At 38.3% G+C, this 21,619-nt stretch overlaps 1 protein-coding gene across 2 annotated transcripts; it reads left to right on the top strand.

The window, feature by feature from the left end:
- The first annotated feature begins 1,104 nt into the window (after positions 1–1,104).
- On the top strand, positions 1,105–19,795 carry sez6l2 (seizure related 6 homolog (mouse)-like 2). Of its 2 annotated transcripts, none has more exons than XM_066641837.1 (19): positions 1,105–1,432; positions 3,539–3,615; positions 3,773–3,901; positions 4,555–4,767; positions 5,422–5,558; positions 6,185–6,377; positions 6,481–6,666; positions 8,832–9,015; positions 9,443–9,606; positions 10,039–10,233; positions 10,743–10,881; positions 11,235–11,431; positions 11,685–11,879; positions 12,764–12,958; positions 16,017–16,208; positions 16,710–16,748; positions 16,841–16,958; positions 17,064–17,175; positions 18,488–19,795. In XM_066641837.1, the coding sequence occupies exons 2-19, from the start codon at positions 3,558–3,560 to the stop codon at positions 18,515–18,517; spliced, it is 2,676 nt and encodes an 891-aa protein (XP_066497934.1). In that variant the 5' UTR covers positions 1,105–1,432; positions 3,539–3,557; the 3' UTR covers positions 18,518–19,795. The 2 variants fall into 2 exon arrangements, with proteins under 2 accessions (XP_066497934.1, XP_066497935.1); XM_066641838.1 differs by having other exon boundaries at positions 3,773–3,838; positions 18,488–19,790.
- Positions 19,796–21,619: the final 1,824 nt, after the last annotated feature.

Genomic DNA, 21,619 nt, shown 5'->3' with positions numbered 1-21,619 from the left:
AATGTGTCAAGCGTTTGGCTGAAGTTCTAATACATAATACAGTTTATTCATTGCTAGTATGAGGATATTTACACTTACATTAAATGCATTGTCAGAATCTCTTATACAGAGTTTTGCTAAATTCTTATTATGTTACAGTCTAGGCTTTTTGAAAGCATTGAACTATGTTCTGAGGTCACGACACAACCAGGATCTTAATATATTCACTTTCTGAATTCCTACCTAAGTTGAGTTCCTAGAAGTCAAGATGACGCATCATTTATATAATACATTTGAAAATTTGGAGCTTTAACACTGGCCAGATGATTCTGCTGGGGGTGAGTGTTAGATATTACTGCAAATTTAGGCAAGGACACTTTTTAAAAATGTCAGTATCTTTGTGGGATTGAAGATGCTTGTTAAAAACTTACATTGGCTTTAGCCCTCTCCTTATAATACTTTGCATTTCATGCTTATTATCTGTTCACGTGATAAGACAGACATATAAGAAATGTCTGTTATTTGGATGTTATTTGGGTGGGGGGTTATGGTGGTGCAGCAGGTAGTGTTGCTGTCACCAGTGTCCTGGGATTGTGGGTTCGAGCCCCAGCCCGGGTGATTATCTGTGAGGAGTTTGGTGTGTTCTCCCTGTGTCCGTGTAGGTTTCCTCCAGGTGCTTTGGTTTCCTCCCCACACTAACACACCTCCACCACGTCAGTATCACTGCAGCACTGAGAATGATCCACCACCAAAGTACCTGCTCATGGTTTTATGGGCCCTGTTCACTGAAGAACAGGGTGAAAGGAAGCTAAAATATGTGAAGCGCAGATGAACTACAGTCTGTAAATGTATAAATACAACGTGCATAACTGTAAGTGGTGCTGACAAGGTCACATAGTGTAGACAGAAAAAAAGAAATTGTTTGGCTGATCCGTGCTTGTGCATTTAGAGATTCACAGTGGGAATCGACTCCAAAGATTTTGAGTCGACTGTCTCTTTTCCCGAATGTTGGTGAGAATCGACTCTTTTTTGGGATCGTCTATTAGTTCTAACACACACACACACACACAGGTTCCATAAACACACACACACACACACACACACACACACACACACACACAGGCATCAACGCGTCAAAGCACACGGGTCGGAGCTGTCATATAATGGCTGTTCCAGTCACCTCATCGCCAGCCCGGGGCCTCTGAGAGCTTCACATCTGAACCAACCCACTGTCAGTGCTAGAGAGAGGACGCCGAGGAGAGATCATATATTTATTTATATATCTGCCCGGGAGAATGCGTTCTTTTTCCTCCGCGTGCTGTTGACGCTCGTGTCCAGCTCGGCTCGTGTTGTCTGCTCTCGAGCGGGGGACTGCTGTGGTATTTGTGCTGGGGAAGAGGAGCAGCTGGAGGCCTGAGAGAAGCGAGGAGAGGAAAAGAGCGTTTGTTTGGAGGTGCGTTTTTTTTTTCTCGCTGAGCTCTGTAGACACTGGCCATGAATTTAAGCGTTATGACGGCCCGCGCTATATTACAGCCTCACCTTCCATAGCAACGCGTACACAACGAAACCTAGGCCTTAGGTGTCAACAGAGAATATGGAGAGAATAACAGAGAAAAAAATCTCCACACAGGCCTCCAGAGTCTGTCGCTATTTTAGACGATAAGCCACAAGCACATTGTGTAAGCCACGGTGCGCCTGCTATGGGGCGAGGATTTCTTTATATTTTAAATGTAATGATCAATGATTTTTAATGTTTTTTAAATCATTGTTATTTTTTAATCACAGCCGGTGCAGACGAGATTGAGATTTAGGAAGGGGAGGGCAGGGGAGGGGGGTTGGAGGGGGGGGGGGGGGGGGGGCTCTGTGAACGAAGAGAGATCTGAGGCTTCTGCCCGCAGTGTCAGTAACAGCTCTGTGTGTGTGTGTGTGTGTGTGCATCAGGACACTCTAAACACTGTATTGCTACTGCTCTTGGTTTTTATTTATTTATTTATTTATTGGTTCATTTTACCCTGCTGAACAGGTTTTCCCTGCGCTGTGCTGTTGTGCTAAAACAGATTTTCTCCAGGTGGTCCATACAGCCCCAACACACGAGCCCCGAGAAGAGAGCAGGTGACGTCATTAAGCCATCATAGAACATAGGCGCGTTTGACCAAAAAAAAAAAAAACGAAAAACACCCGCTTTCTGGCAAGCCCCGCCCCCTGCGCTGTGATTGGACGGTTTCAGGCCGCTTCTTGCGTTACAATTGACTAGCAACTCAAATACACTGGACCTTCAAGTTTAGCTTGCTATTTGTATGTATAACTAAGAGATTTATAACGGCTTTACTAGTATGCTAGAATGGCCAAAGTCACTGTTCACACTATTAGCTGGTTAGAGTACAAATAATCTGTAAAATATAAAGAACATGATTGAAGATATTGTTGTTTGGCTAAGCAATGGCATCGGCACATATGAATTCCCTACCAGAGAAAATCTCTCTGGTTTCCTTGAGTATTTTTTTTTTTTGCGTTATGAAGCAGTAAGTGTTTAAGGATTTTAAGTGTCAATATACAGCCTTCCCTCAAAAGTAGGGACATTGAACACTGTTGTCTGCTCTAGTTTCGTGTGATGTGTTCATGAGTTGGAATTAGAGGTAGCATCAAAGGTGTGAGGAATAATCATTCCGTTGTGATTGTAATTAAGCTACCTAGCTTCTAGATGTTGCGTATATTGAATCTTGACTATTACACATTGTGACTTCCACATAGCTGATTGTGGTTTGATTCCCTGCCTGGGAAATTTCATCACACAGTTCCAGTAAGAGTTTTAGCAACAACTCTGTAATAAAATTAAAATCATATACTACTCTGAAGAAGACTGTCTGTGAAATGGCATGAATGTAAATATAATTCCTGTAGGAAGCAAATGACAGTGGATATTGCACTGGCTTGACAAAGTCCATGTTATCGGTCTTTAGCACTACTTCTAGACCAGATTTAGTAATATATTGGTTTGTGGTTCCACTGCTGGAAGGCCACAGCCCTGCAAAATTTAGCAGTCTGTGTCATTTAACCCCAGTGGATTAATTTCTCATCAGTTAATGACCAAGGCCTTCAGGAGGTCAACTGGCCGCACGCATCTGTGTAGAACTGTGGCCCTCCAGGGCATCTGTGTAATATATCACATTCTCAAGACCCTGAGAAGCAAACATTTATCAGGCTGGTCTGCTTCTTCAGATTGTGGCAGCTTGTTTGTAGCTAAGATACTACTGCATTTTTGGTGACTTTTGCCATACTGTAAAGATAACAGAGTAATTTAAGGTAATTGTTGAAGGCTCTTTATGAATTTAAATATATTATGCATAATAATAAAATATAGATCTCATCATATATTTATATAATATTAACATTTATTTACACAATTAATAATAATGATAAATCAGATCTGACGCACAGCAGCTCATTTGCAATGATTTCTACATGAAACAAAGATAGCTTTTATATAAATACAGGTGCTTGCTGATCCTGATTTTAGCTGCTTTAATGACCTTCTTTTCTCCTTTTTGTCTTTTCACAGATTTCTCTCACACTCCACCATGGCGTCCACACTTCTTACTGTGACGCTGTGTGTCACACTCCTGCACCTGACTAGAGGTGCGAATATTTATAATCTATATGTGCGTTTCTCTGAGTTTTTACATATGCTCAAGTGCATTAAATGTAATGTACCTCTTGATCATAGATTACAAACCTTTGTTTGACCAATCATGTGGTTTCCATCAATAAAATAATGAATCTCTCACATTGTTAGGTGCAGCTTTTGTGACCCCTGACCATGAAGCTCCTCCCACCATGACATCTGACCCCCGCCCACTTGGTGAGTTGATTCATGCAGCGTTGATGAGTAAGGAGTATCTTGGCCAATCCTCTGACAACATAGGTGAGCTCATTAAAGGACAAGGACTCTGACTTCACTGCTCTGTTTCCCAAACTTAGTTTCCAACTACTGTAAAATATTGCTTTAAAGAAGCAATCAGTCATTTTCTCCTATGATTGTTATGTATGTTTTATCTTTATGATTTAGCCATTATGACACTTAATAGCTTTGACTATGGATATTGTGGGTTGTTAAATGAAGAGATGCTTTTTGCAGGATCATGCATATTCTTTTCATATGGCATTATTAAGTGTCTTGAATTATTTTGTTGCAATAATTATTTTGGGGCATCACAGTGGTGTAACAGGTAGTGTTGTCACCTGGCTCCAGGGCTCTAGGGTTGTGGGTTTGAGTCCCACTCCGGGTGACTGTCTGTAAGGAGTTTGGTGTGTTTTCTCCATGTCTGCATGGGTTTCCTCCGGGTGCTCCAGTTTCCTCCCACAATTCAAAAACACACATTAGTATTGGTGGATTGACTATTTAAAAGTGTCCATAGGTGTGAATGTGTGAGTGTGTGTCGCCCTGTGCTGGACCGGTGCCCCCTACTGGGTGTGCTCCCGCCTCGTGCCCAGAGATTCCAGGTAGGACCCACTTCAACCCTGAACAGGATAAAACATTAATAAGAGTTAATAACTGTAGTTAAATCTGCCTCACAGGCACAACCACAAACCCGACCCAAGCCGTCCCATCAGTTGACCCTGCCTCCAGTGTAATGTCATCAGGTGTACTCACCACTGCTGTGACCTCATCTGCTGCTCCCCAAGCTTTACAATCAGGAGGGAGGAGTGCTGTGACATCATCACCAGCTGAAGAGGAGACCACGACCACACTGATCACAACAACAACTATAACAACAGTCCACACACCAGGTATTTTAAACATATAATTGAAAATAATAAATAAATTAATATAAATTAAATAAAAATAGTGTTTCTTTCCATTAAACTTGGCATTAATACTTGTTCGATCATAAGAAAATATGTGTGCTCTTACAGAACTGGCAGGAATTATTTATGCTGATTTCACTGAATCAGCGTCAAATAAAAACCCTTAAATCAGACCCTAGAAGCTCTGCATTTTGGAAGAAACACTGGGAATTGGCAACAGGAAGCACAGTGAACAAGAATAACTGCATTTCCTAATCTTCTTTGAATAACTACTGTACACTGCATTCAAACCTACTAAAGCTTTGCATATTGACTCATCGTGGCCATTTGGTAAACAGCAGCAGAGCAAAAGCTAAATAAGTGTATATCATCAGTGCCTAAGAAAGAGAGCCTGATATGAAATCCATTTAAATGCGGTACAGTACCCTTGAGATTGCCCCTGAACACGTACTGGATCTTGGCAGCAGCAATACCTCATAAAACAACTTCAAAGCTTTTAGAAGCACACAGCTTCAAGCCTTCAAGTCTGTCAGATATGAAATGCAAAAGATAAACCAAATATTACTGCCGGAATATCTGTCTATCTTTCTTTTTCTCTTTTGTCTTTTCTGTCTTTTTTTCACTGTCACTTTTCAGTGCAGTGCAATGCTACTTTGTCAGGGATGGAGGGGATAGTGGAGTCACCAGACCCCCAATCATCCTCAAGCCCTTATTCTCCCCTGGAATGCACCTACAGCATCACCGTGTATCCTGGATATGGAGTGGAAATACAGGTACAAAACGACTCTTTGTTGGCTTGAATGAGTATTTGGCTAAAAAATCAAACATGCACCAGCATGCTCTTTACCTAAAAATAACATGCCTCATATTTTACATGTACCTCAAATGAGATAGTTCATAATCTAATACAGATTTATTTTAAATGGACATAAAGAGGCAAGGGCGGCACAGTGGTGCAGCAGTTAGTGTCACAATCGCAAAGCTTTAGGGACCTGGTGGTTGTGGGTTCAAGACCTGCTCTGTGTGACTGTCTGTGAGTAGTTGGTGTGTTCTTCCTGTGTCTGCATGGGTTTCCTCTGGGTGCCCCGTTTTACTCCCCCAGTCCAAAATACTTAATAAAGTGTCCATAGGTGTGTGTCGCCCGGTGAAGGACTGGCGCCCCCTCCAGGGTATGTTCCTGCCTTGCGCCCAATGTTTACGAGTAGGCTCAGACCCTGAACTGGTTAAGCGGTTACAGACAATGAATGAATGAATAGAGAGGCAATGTGAAAAAAATGAGGGAAATCCTGAAGCCTTTTGCAGCCATGGCATCAGTAAAATGCTGTTTGATTTGTAAACCTTGATAAGATCCTGGCAAATGTCATCTGCACTGTTGTCATGGTAACATGCTTACTCTCAGGTGAAGAAGATAAACTTGTCCAAGGAGGAGTCTCTCACCATCCTGGGACTGGGGGAACCAGGGCCTGAACTAATAGCCAATGAATCCATGATGAGTGAAGGTCAGGTGATCCGCAGCTCAACCAATCAGGTGCAGATTCATTACCGGAGCCTGAGGCAGACCAATCATGGTGTTTTCAGCCTTCACTACCAAGGTTCTTCTTTTGGAGTAGCCTGTTTGTAATTAAATATTATATTTATTCACTTAAATCTCTAGGATGACTGTTGCCTGGTTGTTTTTGTTTTTTTTCTCCATAGCGTTCCTCCTCTCCTGTTCATTCCCTCTCTCTCCGGAGGGAGGTGGAGTGACTGTGACAGACATACACCCTGGTGGTCAGGCTCACTTCCACTGTGATCCTGGCTTTCAGGTGAGAGGTCATGAAGTTGCCACCTGCCTGAACTCCACCCGACCTCGCTGGAGCATGCCTGAGCCTCAGTGTGTGGGTGAGAACCCTTTCATGGATTTTACCATATTGCAATCTGTTCCTTTATTAAAGCATTCCTAACTACATTGTTTGGTTTGGACTTGTTTTGGCATGTTTGACTGCCTTATCCCATTCATCCAATAGTAATGTTAACGGCCAAAGATATCTTTATTTTCACGGCACAGAGTACAACAAATCTGAATAGTAATTCTGACCATGTACATATATATCAGCTGGGATATTGAATTAAAAGTATTATTGCAAATTTGCTGAATTTCAGTGGCTCGATGAAATAATACCTTGGATTATATATTGTCTCTATTATTGTGAAATTATCTTTGATTGTTAACATTACTTCTGTATGAAGAGTTGTTATGAAGAAATATTGTTTTTTAGATACACACCACTAAATCCAAATGTTGTAATTAGAATCACATTTAGTTATCTCATGTATGGCAACACTAAGCCTGAATCTCGACTAAATCCCTACTCTCTATGTATAGCATTATACAAGAAATTAAATATTTACTTCTGCACCAACTAATACATACAACCTCATTAAAAAAAAAGTTGGGACACTATGCAAAATGTAAATATAAACACAATGCAATCATGTGCAAATCAAACAAATGCTATATTTCATTAAAAAGCTCAAAAAGCAGATTAAGATGCAAATATTGAATTAAATATCAGAAGCATATTTCCAAATAGTTGGGATAGAAGCATGTTTTTGGTATATTATTGATATCCAGCCCCATTTTAAGATTTTATATTCAGCCAAATCTGTATGGCACTTTTAAAAAATGCTTTTAGTGCACTGTGTCACGCCCTCGTCCTTTCATGTCTGTTTTCCCGGCCATGTGCTCTCTCTCAGGTCCGTCTCCGTCAGTCCGCCCTCCGCGAGTCCCTGACACACTGTTTTATTATGGATAGTTTAAGGGCCCTGATATAATGTAAATGATAAAACACCTTGGCTCCAAATGTAAAGTGTACAATTGTAAAAATTGACTTCATATATTATGATATGAGTCAGGTGGACTATTATTTCCACTAAGGCTTTTTTCTCTCCTTTTCTCCAGTCAGAGTTATTACAATGTTATGCAAATTATATGTAAAACCAATGAATTAGGTATATAAATGTGTATTCACTAGCTATCAATACATCTATGGCTGGTTTATTGAGCATAACAAAACAAAACCTGATTGTAATAGATAAATGGAAGATCGCTAAGCATCATCATTCAGCATAGGCGGGGTGAAATGACATTTTCCTTTGATTTAGAAGTTAGATAAACCTAGGTTTAGCCAAATTTTATCACCTCTGCAGTGATCTTTCAGCAGGAAAACAACTGGCATCTTGACCCCTGAAAAAGCATAAAGCACAAAAACAGCAGTTTACACAACAACAACCTTCATGGCCAAGCAGTCAGGCTGACACAGCAGAAAAGCATGAGAACTGTTTCCCAGATTCATTCTTAGTAAGCAAATAACAACAGTAACGAGGAGAATGGGGAGGCCATGCACTTTAAAAAAATATATAGAGTTGGGTTAACTTACATATGGGTAAATAATGTGTGTCTGTATTAATATATTACAGTGTAATGTGAGAAGCATTGGTCTACAGATATTCTCTTCATTGGTTGGTTATGAATTTTTATTATGAATATTTAATAAGAATGATGCCTGGTGGGTATATGGATGGGCTAATTAACAAACAACAGCTCACACGTTATAGGCAGACCAACAAGAGGCTAGGAAAACAGGAGAGCTGCCTTCATGCCAGCGACTTAAAAAACATTCCAAAACCAGAATGAATCTAGGGGGGTGTGCATTTGACAAGAATCATAGATTGGCTGAGTGAGCAATCAGTGAGTGAGCAACCCTTTGAAGGCACTGAAAGCATAAAATATTTTGATGCTAGTTTTTCATTGGGAGACAGGAAGGGCTCAGCCCTATTAGCTCACATATCAGCTGCCCTTAAATATAAACTCTATTGGTGAGGAAGACTAATTATTGACTACCAGTGTGCATACCAAGAAGAAAACAAATGCACTGCATGAATACAAAGTTGTTATCACTTGTAGTGGACAGAAAAGTACAGTATTTTATTGTTTAATAGAAGTATGTGTAGTAATAAACATATGCTTGCACGTGTTTCTGTGTGCGTTTGTGTGTTGTTTAAAGCCGTGTCCTGTGGGGGATGGATCCGAAATGCAACTGTGGGCCGTATCCTCTCTCCTACCGTCCCCTCCACCAGCAACCTCAGCAGCGGTAGCAACTTGAGCTGCCATTGGCTACTGGAAGCCAAAGAGGGCCACAGGCTTCACCTCCACTTTGAGAGAGTGGCTCTGGATGAAGATGATGACAAGTAAATCCCACATTCTTGCTGTCTTAAGAAAACATAAAACATTTCTAACATTTCTACCTTTTTGTTCCTTGACTTAATTTGAAAACACTACTTGCCAGTGAAATCCTATTGAGGTTTTATCTTAAATCAGCGACAGCTCCTAAATATGAACGTAAACAGATGCATTTAATCCTCATAGTTGCTTTCTAATGGCTCAGGGGATGAAGGGAAACAGCAATAACCGAGTCAACAGAGGGGAAACAGAGGGAAACAGAGTCAATAAATAGTTCTGGTCCAGATAAAAATGATGAAGGTTTATCCGAGAATATAATGGAATAACACATTTCTATTCCTATATAAGCCGTTTCAGACAACGAATGAATGAATGAATGACATTCCTATATTGAACCTGCCTGTCTCTCTCTCTCTCTGTCTCTCTCTCTCTCAGGTTGATTGTCCGTGGAGGGAATAACTCTCTCTCTCCCACCCTCTTTGACTCTGATCTGGATGATGTTCCAGAGCGTGGTATCGTAAGTGAAGGGTCATCACTTTATCTGGAGCTGACAGCAGATTCCTCTTCCATCCCTCTGCTGCTGGCACTTCGTTATGAGGGTAAGGGAAAGAAACACATAGTTCAGAAAAGCTGTGTTTTCAAGGCATTAACTATTTGCGCGTTTGTTCAGGTTTAGCATAATAATAATGTGGCTGATTTTAACTATGGAAAGATAAATGTATACATAAAGATGTGTCAGGTATTACTATGATAACCATCATAATCCTTTTTATCATAATTATAATAATTTAAATTGTTTCTAGGTAGAAAGACTAAGAATAGAAGCAAACAAAGGGCATGATGTTAACTTATTTTACCTTATTGTTTTTTTCTTTGTCAGTTTAATATACCATGTCATTGTGCTAAATGCGATGCCGGTTGCCATAGTTAGCATACATTAATGAAAGATAATCTTGACTAAGGCTAAAATAATGTGACAATACAGATGCAATCCAGCTGGAACTAAATCAGGTTGTACTCTCTCTGTTCAGCTTTTGATGGAGAGCACTGTTACGAACCCTATGTTCCTCACGGAAACTTCAGCAGCAGTGACATGACCTTCCCTATCGGTACTGCTGTGACCTTCTCCTGCTCTCCTGGCTTCGTCATGGAGCAGGGCTCAGGGGTCATTGAATGTGTTGAGCCTGGTGATCCCCACTGGAACGAGAGCGAGCCTGCGTGCAGAGGTCAGTCAATGTTATCATTTAATTAGGAAAATCTAGTGTTAAAAATAGTGTTAAAAAAGCAATTAAACACTATATCCCGGGATTATTCTTCATGTTGTGAAACTGACACCTAGTAACATGGATGTATCAGAGATTCTGTACTAAAATTATTTTAATGATGGCTGTCCTCTGTGGAGCATAAACGTGAGCATACAGAGAATACACTTATTTTTTCATTCCATGTAATTTGTATATGTACAAACAATAACTGTTAAATAAATAAATAAAGTTAAATAAATATTTTTGGGTAATTGGGGTGTAAAAAATAACAGAATGCTCCAGAATATTGCTTGAGTAAAGCAACATCAAAAATATAGGATTATATCCATTATTAAATGTCTTGTAGGACATTCTGGCAATTACTTGTAGCAATAATAGGCCTATATCCCTTTTGAAAAATTTAAATTCTTGTTGATGTTTGTAGCACCTTAACTACTTCTGAACTTCTTCACTCTTCACATGGTAATTAGCTCTATGTGGAGGTGAACTGACTGATGCGGCTGGAACAGTGCTGTCTCCTGATTGGCCACAGAGCTACTCTAAGGGTCAGGACTGTGTGTGGCAAATCCATGTCAGTGAGGATAAGCGCATCGAGCTGGACGTGCAGATGTGAGCATGCCTGCAATTTGTGTGTGTGTGTTAATGTAGGTTGTGTTGTGGTCTGTAATGACCTGGCAATCTAATTATTTATATATATATATATATATATATATATATATATATATATAATAAACAAACACATTTTCATGATTTATTTACGTATATAGGGTTGGTAAGATTTCTCTTATGAAAGCATGTGGATATTTGTGAATAACTTACTGATAAACATTGTATAATGAATCACAAGAGTTAAAGCAACTGAAACACAAAACAATTCATAAAAATATTAATTTTATGATGAAATAGAGGCAATTATACCATCTAATCATTGTTTACATTTTTGTCTTCTCTTTCTTCCAAAGTCTGAACATCCGTCATAATGATATTCTGACAATATTTGATGGGCATGACCTGATGTCTCATGTGATTGGACAGTACCTTGGATCAAGGGAGAGGTTCCGGGTTGTGTCCGGTGGCTCAGAGGTCACTATTCAGTTTCAGAGTGACCCTGATGATTCCAGCTTCACCTTCAGCCAAGGTTTCCTCATTCATTATCGAGGTAAACTCTGTCAAAAATAAAAGAAGAGATGCTTCCACACCAACAGTCTTAAAATGCTCAAGTAAACTGTTAGTGCTATACAAAAACATTATGGCCAATTACATGACTTACAAAATACATAGTCCTTTGCTAGTTATTCCCTAATATCAGTGATAGACTGCATATGACTACTGTTGTTATTATGTGCCATAATTTGCTTCATATTATGTTGTGCTCATATGACATTTTCATTATATAATGTTATGTTCTACAGAGGTGGAGCCTAATGACACATGTCCAACCCTCCCACCAATTGAATCTGGTTGGAGTAGTTCCTCCCACCCGTCTCTTGTGAGGGGTAGTGTGCTGACCTATCAGTGTCAACCTGGCTATGACATTTTGGGCTCTGACATCATTACATGCCAGTGGGACCTGTCTTGGAGCAACAGCCCGCCTACTTGTGTGAAAAGTGAGCCAAAATAACCTTCATGATTACTTTCCAGTGTTGTTTTATTCAGTCATGGTACAAGTCTAAGATGGTAATATAGAAATAGACATGTTAAAATTTCTTGCACTGGCAGTAATATTATTAATTATAATCGTACTAATATAATATTAATAGTGATAGTAATAATATCAATATAAACATAGTTATATCACATTTCTCCCACTCAAGGTTGTTTTACTACAAAGGTGAAAATATAACAATAATTTGCATGGACTATTTGAGCTAGACATAAATATTGGGGCCATAAATATTGAATAAAGGTTCATTTCTGCAAGGAAGGTTTATTGAAATAGACATATTAAGCTTTGAAGTTTGAGACAGATTGTTTACTGCAGTTCTACAGTGAAGCCGTCAATAAAATTATGCTTTGAATTTTTCCTACTGAATAGCAGTATCGTTTAAAAACACAGAAAGGAAATAGTCACAAAATCTGTGGTACATTGTTTCTGTGACTCCTAGTAGAGTTTATACTTAAAGAAAACCTTTAAAGATCTTTTTTTAAATTGGAGGTAAAGTGTTCAAGGACAAAATGAATTATTTTAAAACTTAAAAAGGAAGAAAGATGAAATGAAAGAGCATAACTGTCTGAGTGTTTCATATCGTATGGGACAGAACACTACAGCTGCCTCTCTCTGACGAACCTTTAAGTGTTTAATGTGAAAGTAAGGACAGCCAGGAGACCCAGACACATTTATACAGGTAGACAAAATACTGCAGGAGGGAATAAAAGCCATAGAGACTTGTCCAGCTCTGAATACGTCTGTTTTGCCAGATGATCTGCACTTCTGAAACCGTTTCTATACAGTATGACCTTTTTTTTCTTTCTGGCCTTGACCCTCCTGCAGTCCAGCAGTGTCCTGACCCTGGGGAGGTGGTGAATGGGGCTCGATCAGTGCACCCGGAGCTGGGCTTTGCCGTTGGGACAGTGGTGCGCTTCACCTGTAATCAAGGTTACCAGCTGGAGGGGCCCAGCCAAATCTCCTGCCACAGCAGAGACACCGGCACACCCAAGTGGAGTGACCGCAGTCCTAAATGTGTCTGTGAGTGGAAGATATGTGTGAATGTGTGTGTTTGTGTATTGTATTGTGTAATGTTGATACAGAGGTAGTAAAATTATGGAGTAGTACACAGTTTCTGAAGAAACGGGATCTTTCAGACAGATGGCCTGCATCAGTTGTGCTACCAAAGTGAATTAGAAATAGTTTATATTCAATTTTGTAGTTTAAAGTTTAAATCATAATATTCATTCCTAGAAGGCTTCAGATGATCTAGAGTAGTTGTTTCTCCTCCAGTTTCTGCACTTAATCACTGTCAGACCAACACTTGAATAAGCAAAGAAACAGAAATGTCATTAATAGAGTATTCATTAGCAATTAATGCCTTTCCACAGGAAATGACACATCCTTAGTTCTGATGGTTTAAGTGTCAGAGGACCTGGTCACCAAGTCTTCTTTTTGTCTCTCTGTGGAAGCTAAATCTGTCTCATCAGACTTTGAAATATTACCACCTTTGAATTATTTTTTTTTTTGTACTGAAATTATGCATCTGAATTTTTTTGCTTTTGAATTTAAGTCTTCAGATTTACACCTCTGAATATTTTGCTTCGCAATTATGCATGTGAATATAATTGTTCTTGAATTGAACTTGTGAATTTTCAGGAACACGTTTTCACTGTTATTATTCAAGGTTAATAAATTCAGATTTAAAAAATTCAAGCTTAAAAAATTCAAACAATATATTTCGAAATTCAGATGCCAAAATAAGAGTTACAAAAAATTCAGATACACATCCGGGACACCAAGGATGAGCAATCGATTCATTTGGATTTTCTTTTTCACCTTAAATGCTGCAGTAGTTGCATTCTGTCGCCGCTAGATGGCGAAATACGAACACAACTTCCATACCGTGGAAAAACTACACGTTTAGCTTTTTTCCGCGGATATTATCTCTTTATTTTCAAAGTGTCTCAAAAATCTGAAAACCTCACTAAAGACACAATATAACAGACTATTGATGTCCTGAAGATGAAGAAATTTTACTGTGGAATTTTGATATAATTGCCCTATAAACATAGCATTGGACATGATAGAGTGTGTGGGGAAATGGTGCATTTGGCTAAATTCATTGGGCATTATCTCTTTATTTTCAAAGTGTCTCAAAAAATCTGAAAGGCTCATTGAAGACACAATATAACAGACTATTGATATCCTGAATATGAAGAAATTGTACTGTGGAACTTTTGTCATGGCCCTGTGAATATAGCAAGTGACATTATGAATATGGAAACATGAACTGTGGGGTATATGTCCTATGGCATTTTTATTTTTTAATTGTCAGATTATCAAGAATCTGAAATTGATTTCACAGAAGGTGTAGTACAAATGTGCAGAGTTTAATTCATAAAGTTGTGTTTGTTTAAACACTGAATGTTGGTGTGTGTATATTCACAATGTCCGCTTATTTCTAATATTACAAATATTTATATAGAAATGTGTTTGGTAGATTGGTTGTAACAATGCTTCTTGGCAATAAATCTTATAACGTTAATTATAATTTTTATAATTAAGCCTGTTAATTTCCCTTTTGGGCGGCACGGTGGCGCAGCAGGTAGTGTCGCAGTCACACAGCTCCAGGGGCCTGGAGGTTGTGGGTTCGATTCCCGCTCCGGGTGACTGTCTGTGAGGAGTTGGTGTGTTCTCCCCGTGTCCGCGTGGGTTTCCTCCGGGTGCTCCGGTTTCCTCCCACAGTCCAAAAACACACGTTGCAGGTGGATTGGCGACTCGAAAGTGTCCGTAGGTGTGAGTGTGTGAGTGAATGTGTGTGTGTGTCTGTGTTGCCCTGTGAAGGACTGGCGTCCCCTCCAGGGTGTATTCCCGCCTTGCGCCCAATGATTCCAGGTAGGCTCTGGACCCCCCGCGACCCTAAATTGGATAAGCGGTTACAGATAATGGATGGATGGATGGAATTTCCCTTTTCAATGGTGCCACATTTGTAAGGAGCATGCATTTGTGGGAGGAGCAGTAGAGCTGAGTATGTGGGTTACATCCATGAAAAATTTACCAAATCCTCTTTGCCAAAGACAATTACATTGTACAACCTATGCTTATACGTAATTTCTTCAGTTTTATTTGTATAAGCTCCATCTCTCAGTGCTGTTCAAATGAAAGTCAAATGTTGATATGTTTAAAAATATGTTTTCACATGACTGTATCCCCACAGTTCATGTTTCCACATTCTGTCATATCACATGCTATGTTCACATGGCCATTACAAAAGATTTCCACAGTAAATGTCTTAATCTTCAGGATATCAATAGTCTGTTATATTGTGTCTTCAGTGAGCCTTTTAGATGTTTGAGACACTTTGAAAATAAAGAGATAATATCCGCGTTCAATTCAAGAGCAATTATATTCAGATGCATATTTGCAAAGCAAAATATTCAGAGGTGTAAATTTGAAGACTTCAATTCAAAAGCAACAAAATTCAGATGCATAATTTCAGTGCAAAAAAATTCAGTGCTACAAATTCAAAGGTGGTAATATTTCAAAGTCTGATGAGACAGATTTGCTTCCATATCTTTCCAATGTATAACTGATCACATCTTTTGCATGAGATGCAGTAGATAAATCCTCCAGTGATGCGTGAGGAAGAATGGTTGTCTGTAACTGAATTGTTGGGCCAGTTAATTTAATGACTGTGTTTATACATTTATACGTAGCATATCTGGTGTAGCAGCAGGCTACAGTGTCACAGGCTCTAGTCAATACATCCTTTACCTCACTTCTAACAAACATGCCCTTGATGTTTATGTTTTATATGTAGGAGACATGGGTATATTTTCGGGATGCTGATGTTTATAATGCCATATTTGCTCCTTGTACAATATTTCTTGACGTATTTTTCACTTAGAAAATCAAATACCTATTTTGAATAAAGTTTATTATTAGGAATATTATTACTAATATTGTTATAAATATGAACATGTACATACACAATACAATGGTATATTTATGCAGGGTTCTTTTTCTCTCTTTTCTCATTTTCTTTATTTCTTCTTACCATTGGTCCTGTCTCTCTCGCTCTCTCTCTCATATACAGTGAAGTATGATCCATGTCCTAATCCTGGTGTGCCAGACAATGGTTACCAGACTCTGTATAAACACAGTTACCAGGCAGGGGAGACGCTGCGCTTTTTCTGTTATGAAGGCTATGAGCTCATTGGAGAGGTGATCATCAACTGTGTTCCAGGACACCCATCCCAGTGGAACAGCCCACCACCTTTCTGCAAAGGTATGAGGCAAAAACAGAAGAAAAGATATTTATCTGACTAAATGTACTATTGTTATGTCATAAAATAGTCAAAACGTCATTTATGGGAGTGTACAACATGCTTGGGAAATGGTATTAAGTAATTTAAAAGAAATAAAAACAATAAGAGATGTCAATTTTATATTTATCAATTAAATATTTATTTATTTACATAATATTTAAACTATAATAGCTGAACAAACGTTATTAAAGCATAAATATGTAAACTGAAATATTAAACAGTTTACACATGAATATTTTACACATACATTATTAATAAAAACTTGAATTATTAGGTATTTAATAAGTATAATTTTCAAGATCATCTGGCGTACCACCATTCGCTGCTTCACATACGACCAGTGGTAGGCGTACCACAGTTTGAGAACTATAGCATAAGTGGTTTAAGCTAATGCCCACATAAATAGAAGTTATGTTCTAGGAAATAAAGTGTTAAATGTTACATTTCTACATTCTCTACAGTGGCATATGAGGAGCTTTTGGAAGACCACAAATTAGAAGGTAATATATACCACAATATAACTACCACAAGTAATAAACTGAATGGTTTTCACATTCACATATTTAATGCTACTCTTGTTTTTCCTGTTTAGTCTCCCAGTCATTAGAGGCCTCCCATCAGATGCTGAGTGAGAACATTGCTTTGGCCATTATTCTGCCAATCATTCTAGTCATCCTTTTGATTGGAGGAATCTACATGTACTACACCAAGTAAGACTTCTTTTGAAGTTCAAAACAGAGGGATTTAAGCTTCTTAGTATAACGTCTTAAGGTTAATCTTCCTTTTTATTTTGTGTTTTTTTCTCTCTCACTCAGTGTGTGTAGGTTGCACTGGAAGCCATTGTTTTGGAAGTCTCTCTCACACACTCATTCCTACAGTCCTATCACAGTGGAGTCTGATTTCAACAACCCTCTGTATGAAGCAGGGGTAAGACAAACTTTTACTATGCACTATATCGCCAAAAGTACCTTTACACTTGTTTATTCAGTGAGAGTTTGAATATTGAGCTCATTCTATTTTGAATTAAGGTATGGATGTTGGTTATTTATGCATGTTAAACTCTGGCTGAAATATTGATCAATTTCTGACCATAAATGTGTTTTATCGAATATTATATTATACATTTATTTATAAAAAGTCGGTTTAGCACTGCAGGTTTGGCAGCTGTTTTCTACCAACATTGTCAAGAATAAAGTAACTCTGTAGTCATTAATTGGCCATTTGAGGCCCTTGATAATGGCTAGATTAAACTGCACATGGCTGCACTTGTGGGCTACAGGGTCCAGCTGTTACACCAGTAAGGAAGCTAATTCTAAAAACATGCAGTGTATACTGAATTTTGCAAATATGATTTTTTTACTCATAGCTTTGCACAGTGGCACATGGTTCTGGGGTTGTAGATTCAAACCCTCCCTTTTGTAGCTACCTATCAGGAATTTGGTGTGTTTTCCTTGTGTCTGCATGGGTTTCCTCCAGGTCCTCTGGTTCTCAAAATCTAAAAACACGTTAGCAGGTTGATTGGCTGTGTGGAGTTGTCCAAATGAATGTGTAAGTGACTGCATGAGTGTGTGATGCCCTGTGAGGTACAGGCTCATAACACACCATGACATAGAACAGGATGAAGTGATTACAGATAATGATTGAATGGACGAATAAAAAAAACAATAAGTGAGCAAGGCCTCCTGTGATAAAACCAACTGGAATTTATGAACACAGCAGCACCGGTTTGATTTGAAGATAAGATTAGTCAGTGAACTTTATTATTTGCACACACTAACCAATAAACTTATAAGAATATTTCTACATTTTGCAATTGACTGTTGGCCTCTGGATGATCCTTGTGTATCACATTTGCCTTGTATCTGAGTTTACTGGGACTCTACTAGCCACAATTTTTTGACGTCTGGTACATGCAGAGGAGTATTAACTTGCTTACTGATTTTGTAATATTGAGCATCCAGTCACATTCAAAATTAAATGCATACAAGACAAGGCATGTTGATACTGGAACATTAATTTTTCAGATATAATGTAATATATATAAATATTTGGTATGACAATAGTATGACATGCCACTTTAGATGTCTATAAGAGGTTCAATATTAATCAAGATATCTAAGAATCAAGCCACTGGAAGATCACATTTGTGATGTAAGGTCCATCTTTGCCTTCCTATAAGAACTTATAATTTGGATGTATTGTTTTGTCTCATCATGGAAATTATTTATTTTTACTACAGGACACGAGGGAGTATGAGGTGTCCATCTGAAGCTGTGGCCATGTGATGAATCCCAAGTAAAGGAAGGAAAGAAGGATGAAAAATGAAGGAATGGTATTAATTCTCTCTCCACAGGACACTTTTATTCCTCTAACATGTATTTGTTTGATTCCTTTTTCACTCTGTTTTCATTCTCTCTCTTGCTCTTTGCTGATGCAGTTAACAGTGTGTATGTGTCTGTGTGGTGTGTTTGTATCCCTCTGTGTGCGTGTGTGAGTGTGTGTGTTTGTGAAGAGAAAAGAGAGAATCGAAGAGCAAGTGTTATCCATGAGCTTATGGTTTCTCACTATCAGATATGCTTTCTAACATTTGGTTTGGTGCCTTAGGGATTTTAAAAAGATCAAAGGAGAGACAGAACTGCAAAGAGGATGACACTGAGAACAAGAGAGCAAAGAGAGAGAGAGAGAGATAGAGAGTGAGAAAGCGTGTGAGAGAACGAGAGAGAGAATCAAATTTTGATCACATGGGAAGTGAATTTTACAAAGGGCAGGAGCACACAGAGACACAAACACAAACACAAACACACAGAACATATGAACACACAGGCATACACACAAACACACAAAATATATTGAATGTAAATATTTTGATTGAATTTCAAGCTTATGTAAAAAGATCTGATTCAGTGCCAAAATATAACATCCCATAATGTGACGTCATTTCATATTTCACAGGTTTCATGGTCTTTCTTACATTGATGATGTAATAAATACAGATAATGCCAGCGTTTCATAAAGTTCTTTGCTGTTTCTTAAGAATCTCTTTCTGCTTAATGTTGAATGAATATGGATTAAAAAGGGGTGGAATGTCTTCACGCTTAGGGCACGCAATGATTGTATATTTTACTGCTTCAGCTTAGGATTCATGAACAATTATACTTACTGTCATTGTTTATCAGAGTTGATGTTGTTGCACTTTGTTGACAAAAAATATATATGTACTGTGAAGAAAAAAAGATTCAGCTGCTTGCTGTGATGCAGTATCAAAACTGAGATGCTTTTTATAATGTTATTTTTCAACTGAATCATGGTTCGTTGTTAATATTATGCAGTGAGTTTTTGTCTCTTTGACTGTGCCATATCCAGAGTCTCACTGTGGATGACTCTGTTGCATTGAAGTATTACTCAATTGTTCATATTGTTTATTAACCAGCATAATATACTGTCATGAAAGCATTATTTATTTGCTAAGATTTATGAATTAATAAAAGTCTCTGTTGGATGGTGATGATTGTCTTCTGAGTTATGTCCTATAACATGATTCCTCGATTATTTGTTGCTGATTCGGTTGAGAATGCTTTGAAACTCAGACCAGAATGAATACTGATTTTTTAAAATATTTCCTGTGAAATATTTTGTTACAAATGGAAAACAGTAGTATATTCTGAACATTACATGTAAATGAAATGCTTTATATTTCATGTGAAAATAAATACTATAATTTCCAAATACATCTTACATTCTGCCTCACAGTAGTGCACACACATTTACCTGAATAAGCTAATCAAAATTACATTTGCGGAAACAGATTTTAGAAATATAATGTATTTTGTTGGAAACCCACACGGACACGGGGAGAACACACCACACTCCTCACAGTCAGTCACCCAGAGCAGGGCTCAAACCCATAAGCCAAGGACCCTGGAGCACTTGTACCACCGTGTCACCCTAATGTTAATTTAATTTACTGAAAATAATCATTAATATGCAACTTCATTAGCAAGATAACATTTATACTTATTATTATTATTAATAATATATTATAAAAATGGAAAGAATGTCTTCGGTCCAAAGCACTGCAGGGTGCTCCTTGTTGATCATTTTGTAAAACCTGAGTGAGTGAACAAGCCAGTGAGTGAGTTACAAGGTGTTTTACATACAAAATTACACAAATATAAACAACAAAAAATTAAAAAGCTACAAGGCTGTGGGCAGTACATGCAGGTCATTTATTGTAGGATTATGATAAGAAACAAAATTTAAATAATTAATCACAGATTTAAGTCACTCCAAAGTGTTCACACACTAGTGATCGCAACAAAACGTAGGTTTTATATACAAAGAATATTATATTATTAATAGGATTATGATTAAGCTATATTACTCATTATCAAATCAAGTCAAATCACGTCTTCGACAATGCGCCTTGCTGTAGGTTTATGGCTGACCGTTTTAACATTAAATCATGCGACTAGATTTACATTACAGATATCTAATATAACTAGACTCAATTCTAAATTAAGACATCTCTAATTATATTTTGACTAGGCCAAATAATTTCATATCTTAAATTACATTTTGACTAGTGTAAATGACGTAAAATTTTCCATTGAGTTCAATGGAAGCTCAAATTCAAGACATCTGAAATTAATTACTGACTTAAACTTTCAGTTCAGATATCCATCCATTATCTGTAACTGCTTATCCAGTGGTGGGTCCAGAGGGTATAGGAGGAATACACCCTGGAGGGGGCGCCAGTCCTTCACGGTGCAATACACACACACTTGAAGTCGCCAATCCAAACCGGGGCACCCACAGGAAACCCACGCAGACACGGGGAGAACACACCAACTCCTCATAGGCCGAAGCGGGACTCGAAACCACAACCTCCAGGTCCCTAGATTTGTGTGACACTACCTGCTGCGCTTAGCAGCTACCACCATGCCCCCTTAGGTGGAACAGAAAATCCGAATAAGAAGCCAACTTCTTTTTTTCTGTATTTCCCCTAGTCCCTGACTTGTAAATAATCTTACGAACATTTCTCATTGATAGAGCATCAGCTGGTGTTATTATTAGATGTAAGCGACTTTACAGAAAAATAAGCCCAAAATCACTTAAAATGAACACACCTGGCAACCGGGGCCGCACATGGGGCGACTAATGGCCACAATGACTGGAATTCAGATATCTGAAAATATCTTTTTGACTAGTCGAGTTCGAATCTCAGATATCTTTAATACTAATTTAGGATGTATGACTCATCATATGACGAATTCGCTAATGTCATTAGAGATATCTTAAAAGACATTTTGATTAGTCAAAATATAATTCTAAATACTCAGATTGTAAATGCAGATGTCCTTCTAACTAGTCA

The sequence above is a fragment of the Hoplias malabaricus genome, chromosome 13, assembly GCF_029633855.1.
Source record: "Hoplias malabaricus isolate fHopMal1 chromosome 13, fHopMal1.hap1, whole genome shotgun sequence".
Classification (NCBI taxonomy): Eukaryota; Metazoa; Chordata; class Actinopteri; order Characiformes; family Erythrinidae; genus Hoplias; species Hoplias malabaricus.
The sequence above is the reverse complement of the archived record's forward strand: the minus strand, read 5'-3'. Positions and strand labels throughout refer to the sequence as shown.

What these genes read in the sequence shown, in the direction of transcription:
- sez6l2 (XM_066641837.1), top strand. Translation starts at nt 3,558, where the DNA reads ATGGCGTCCACACTTCTTACTGTGACGCTGTGTGTCACACTCCTGCAC. An exon ending in AACAACAGTCCACACACCAG is followed by an intron (nt 4,768 to 5,421) that starts GTATTTTAAACA and finishes GTCACTTTTCAG; the next exon opens with TGCAGTGCAATGCTACTTTG. An exon ending in GCTGGCACTTCGTTATGAGG is followed by an intron (nt 9,607 to 10,038) that starts GTAAGGGAAAGA and finishes CTCTCTGTTCAG; the next exon opens with CTTTTGATGGAGAGCACTGT.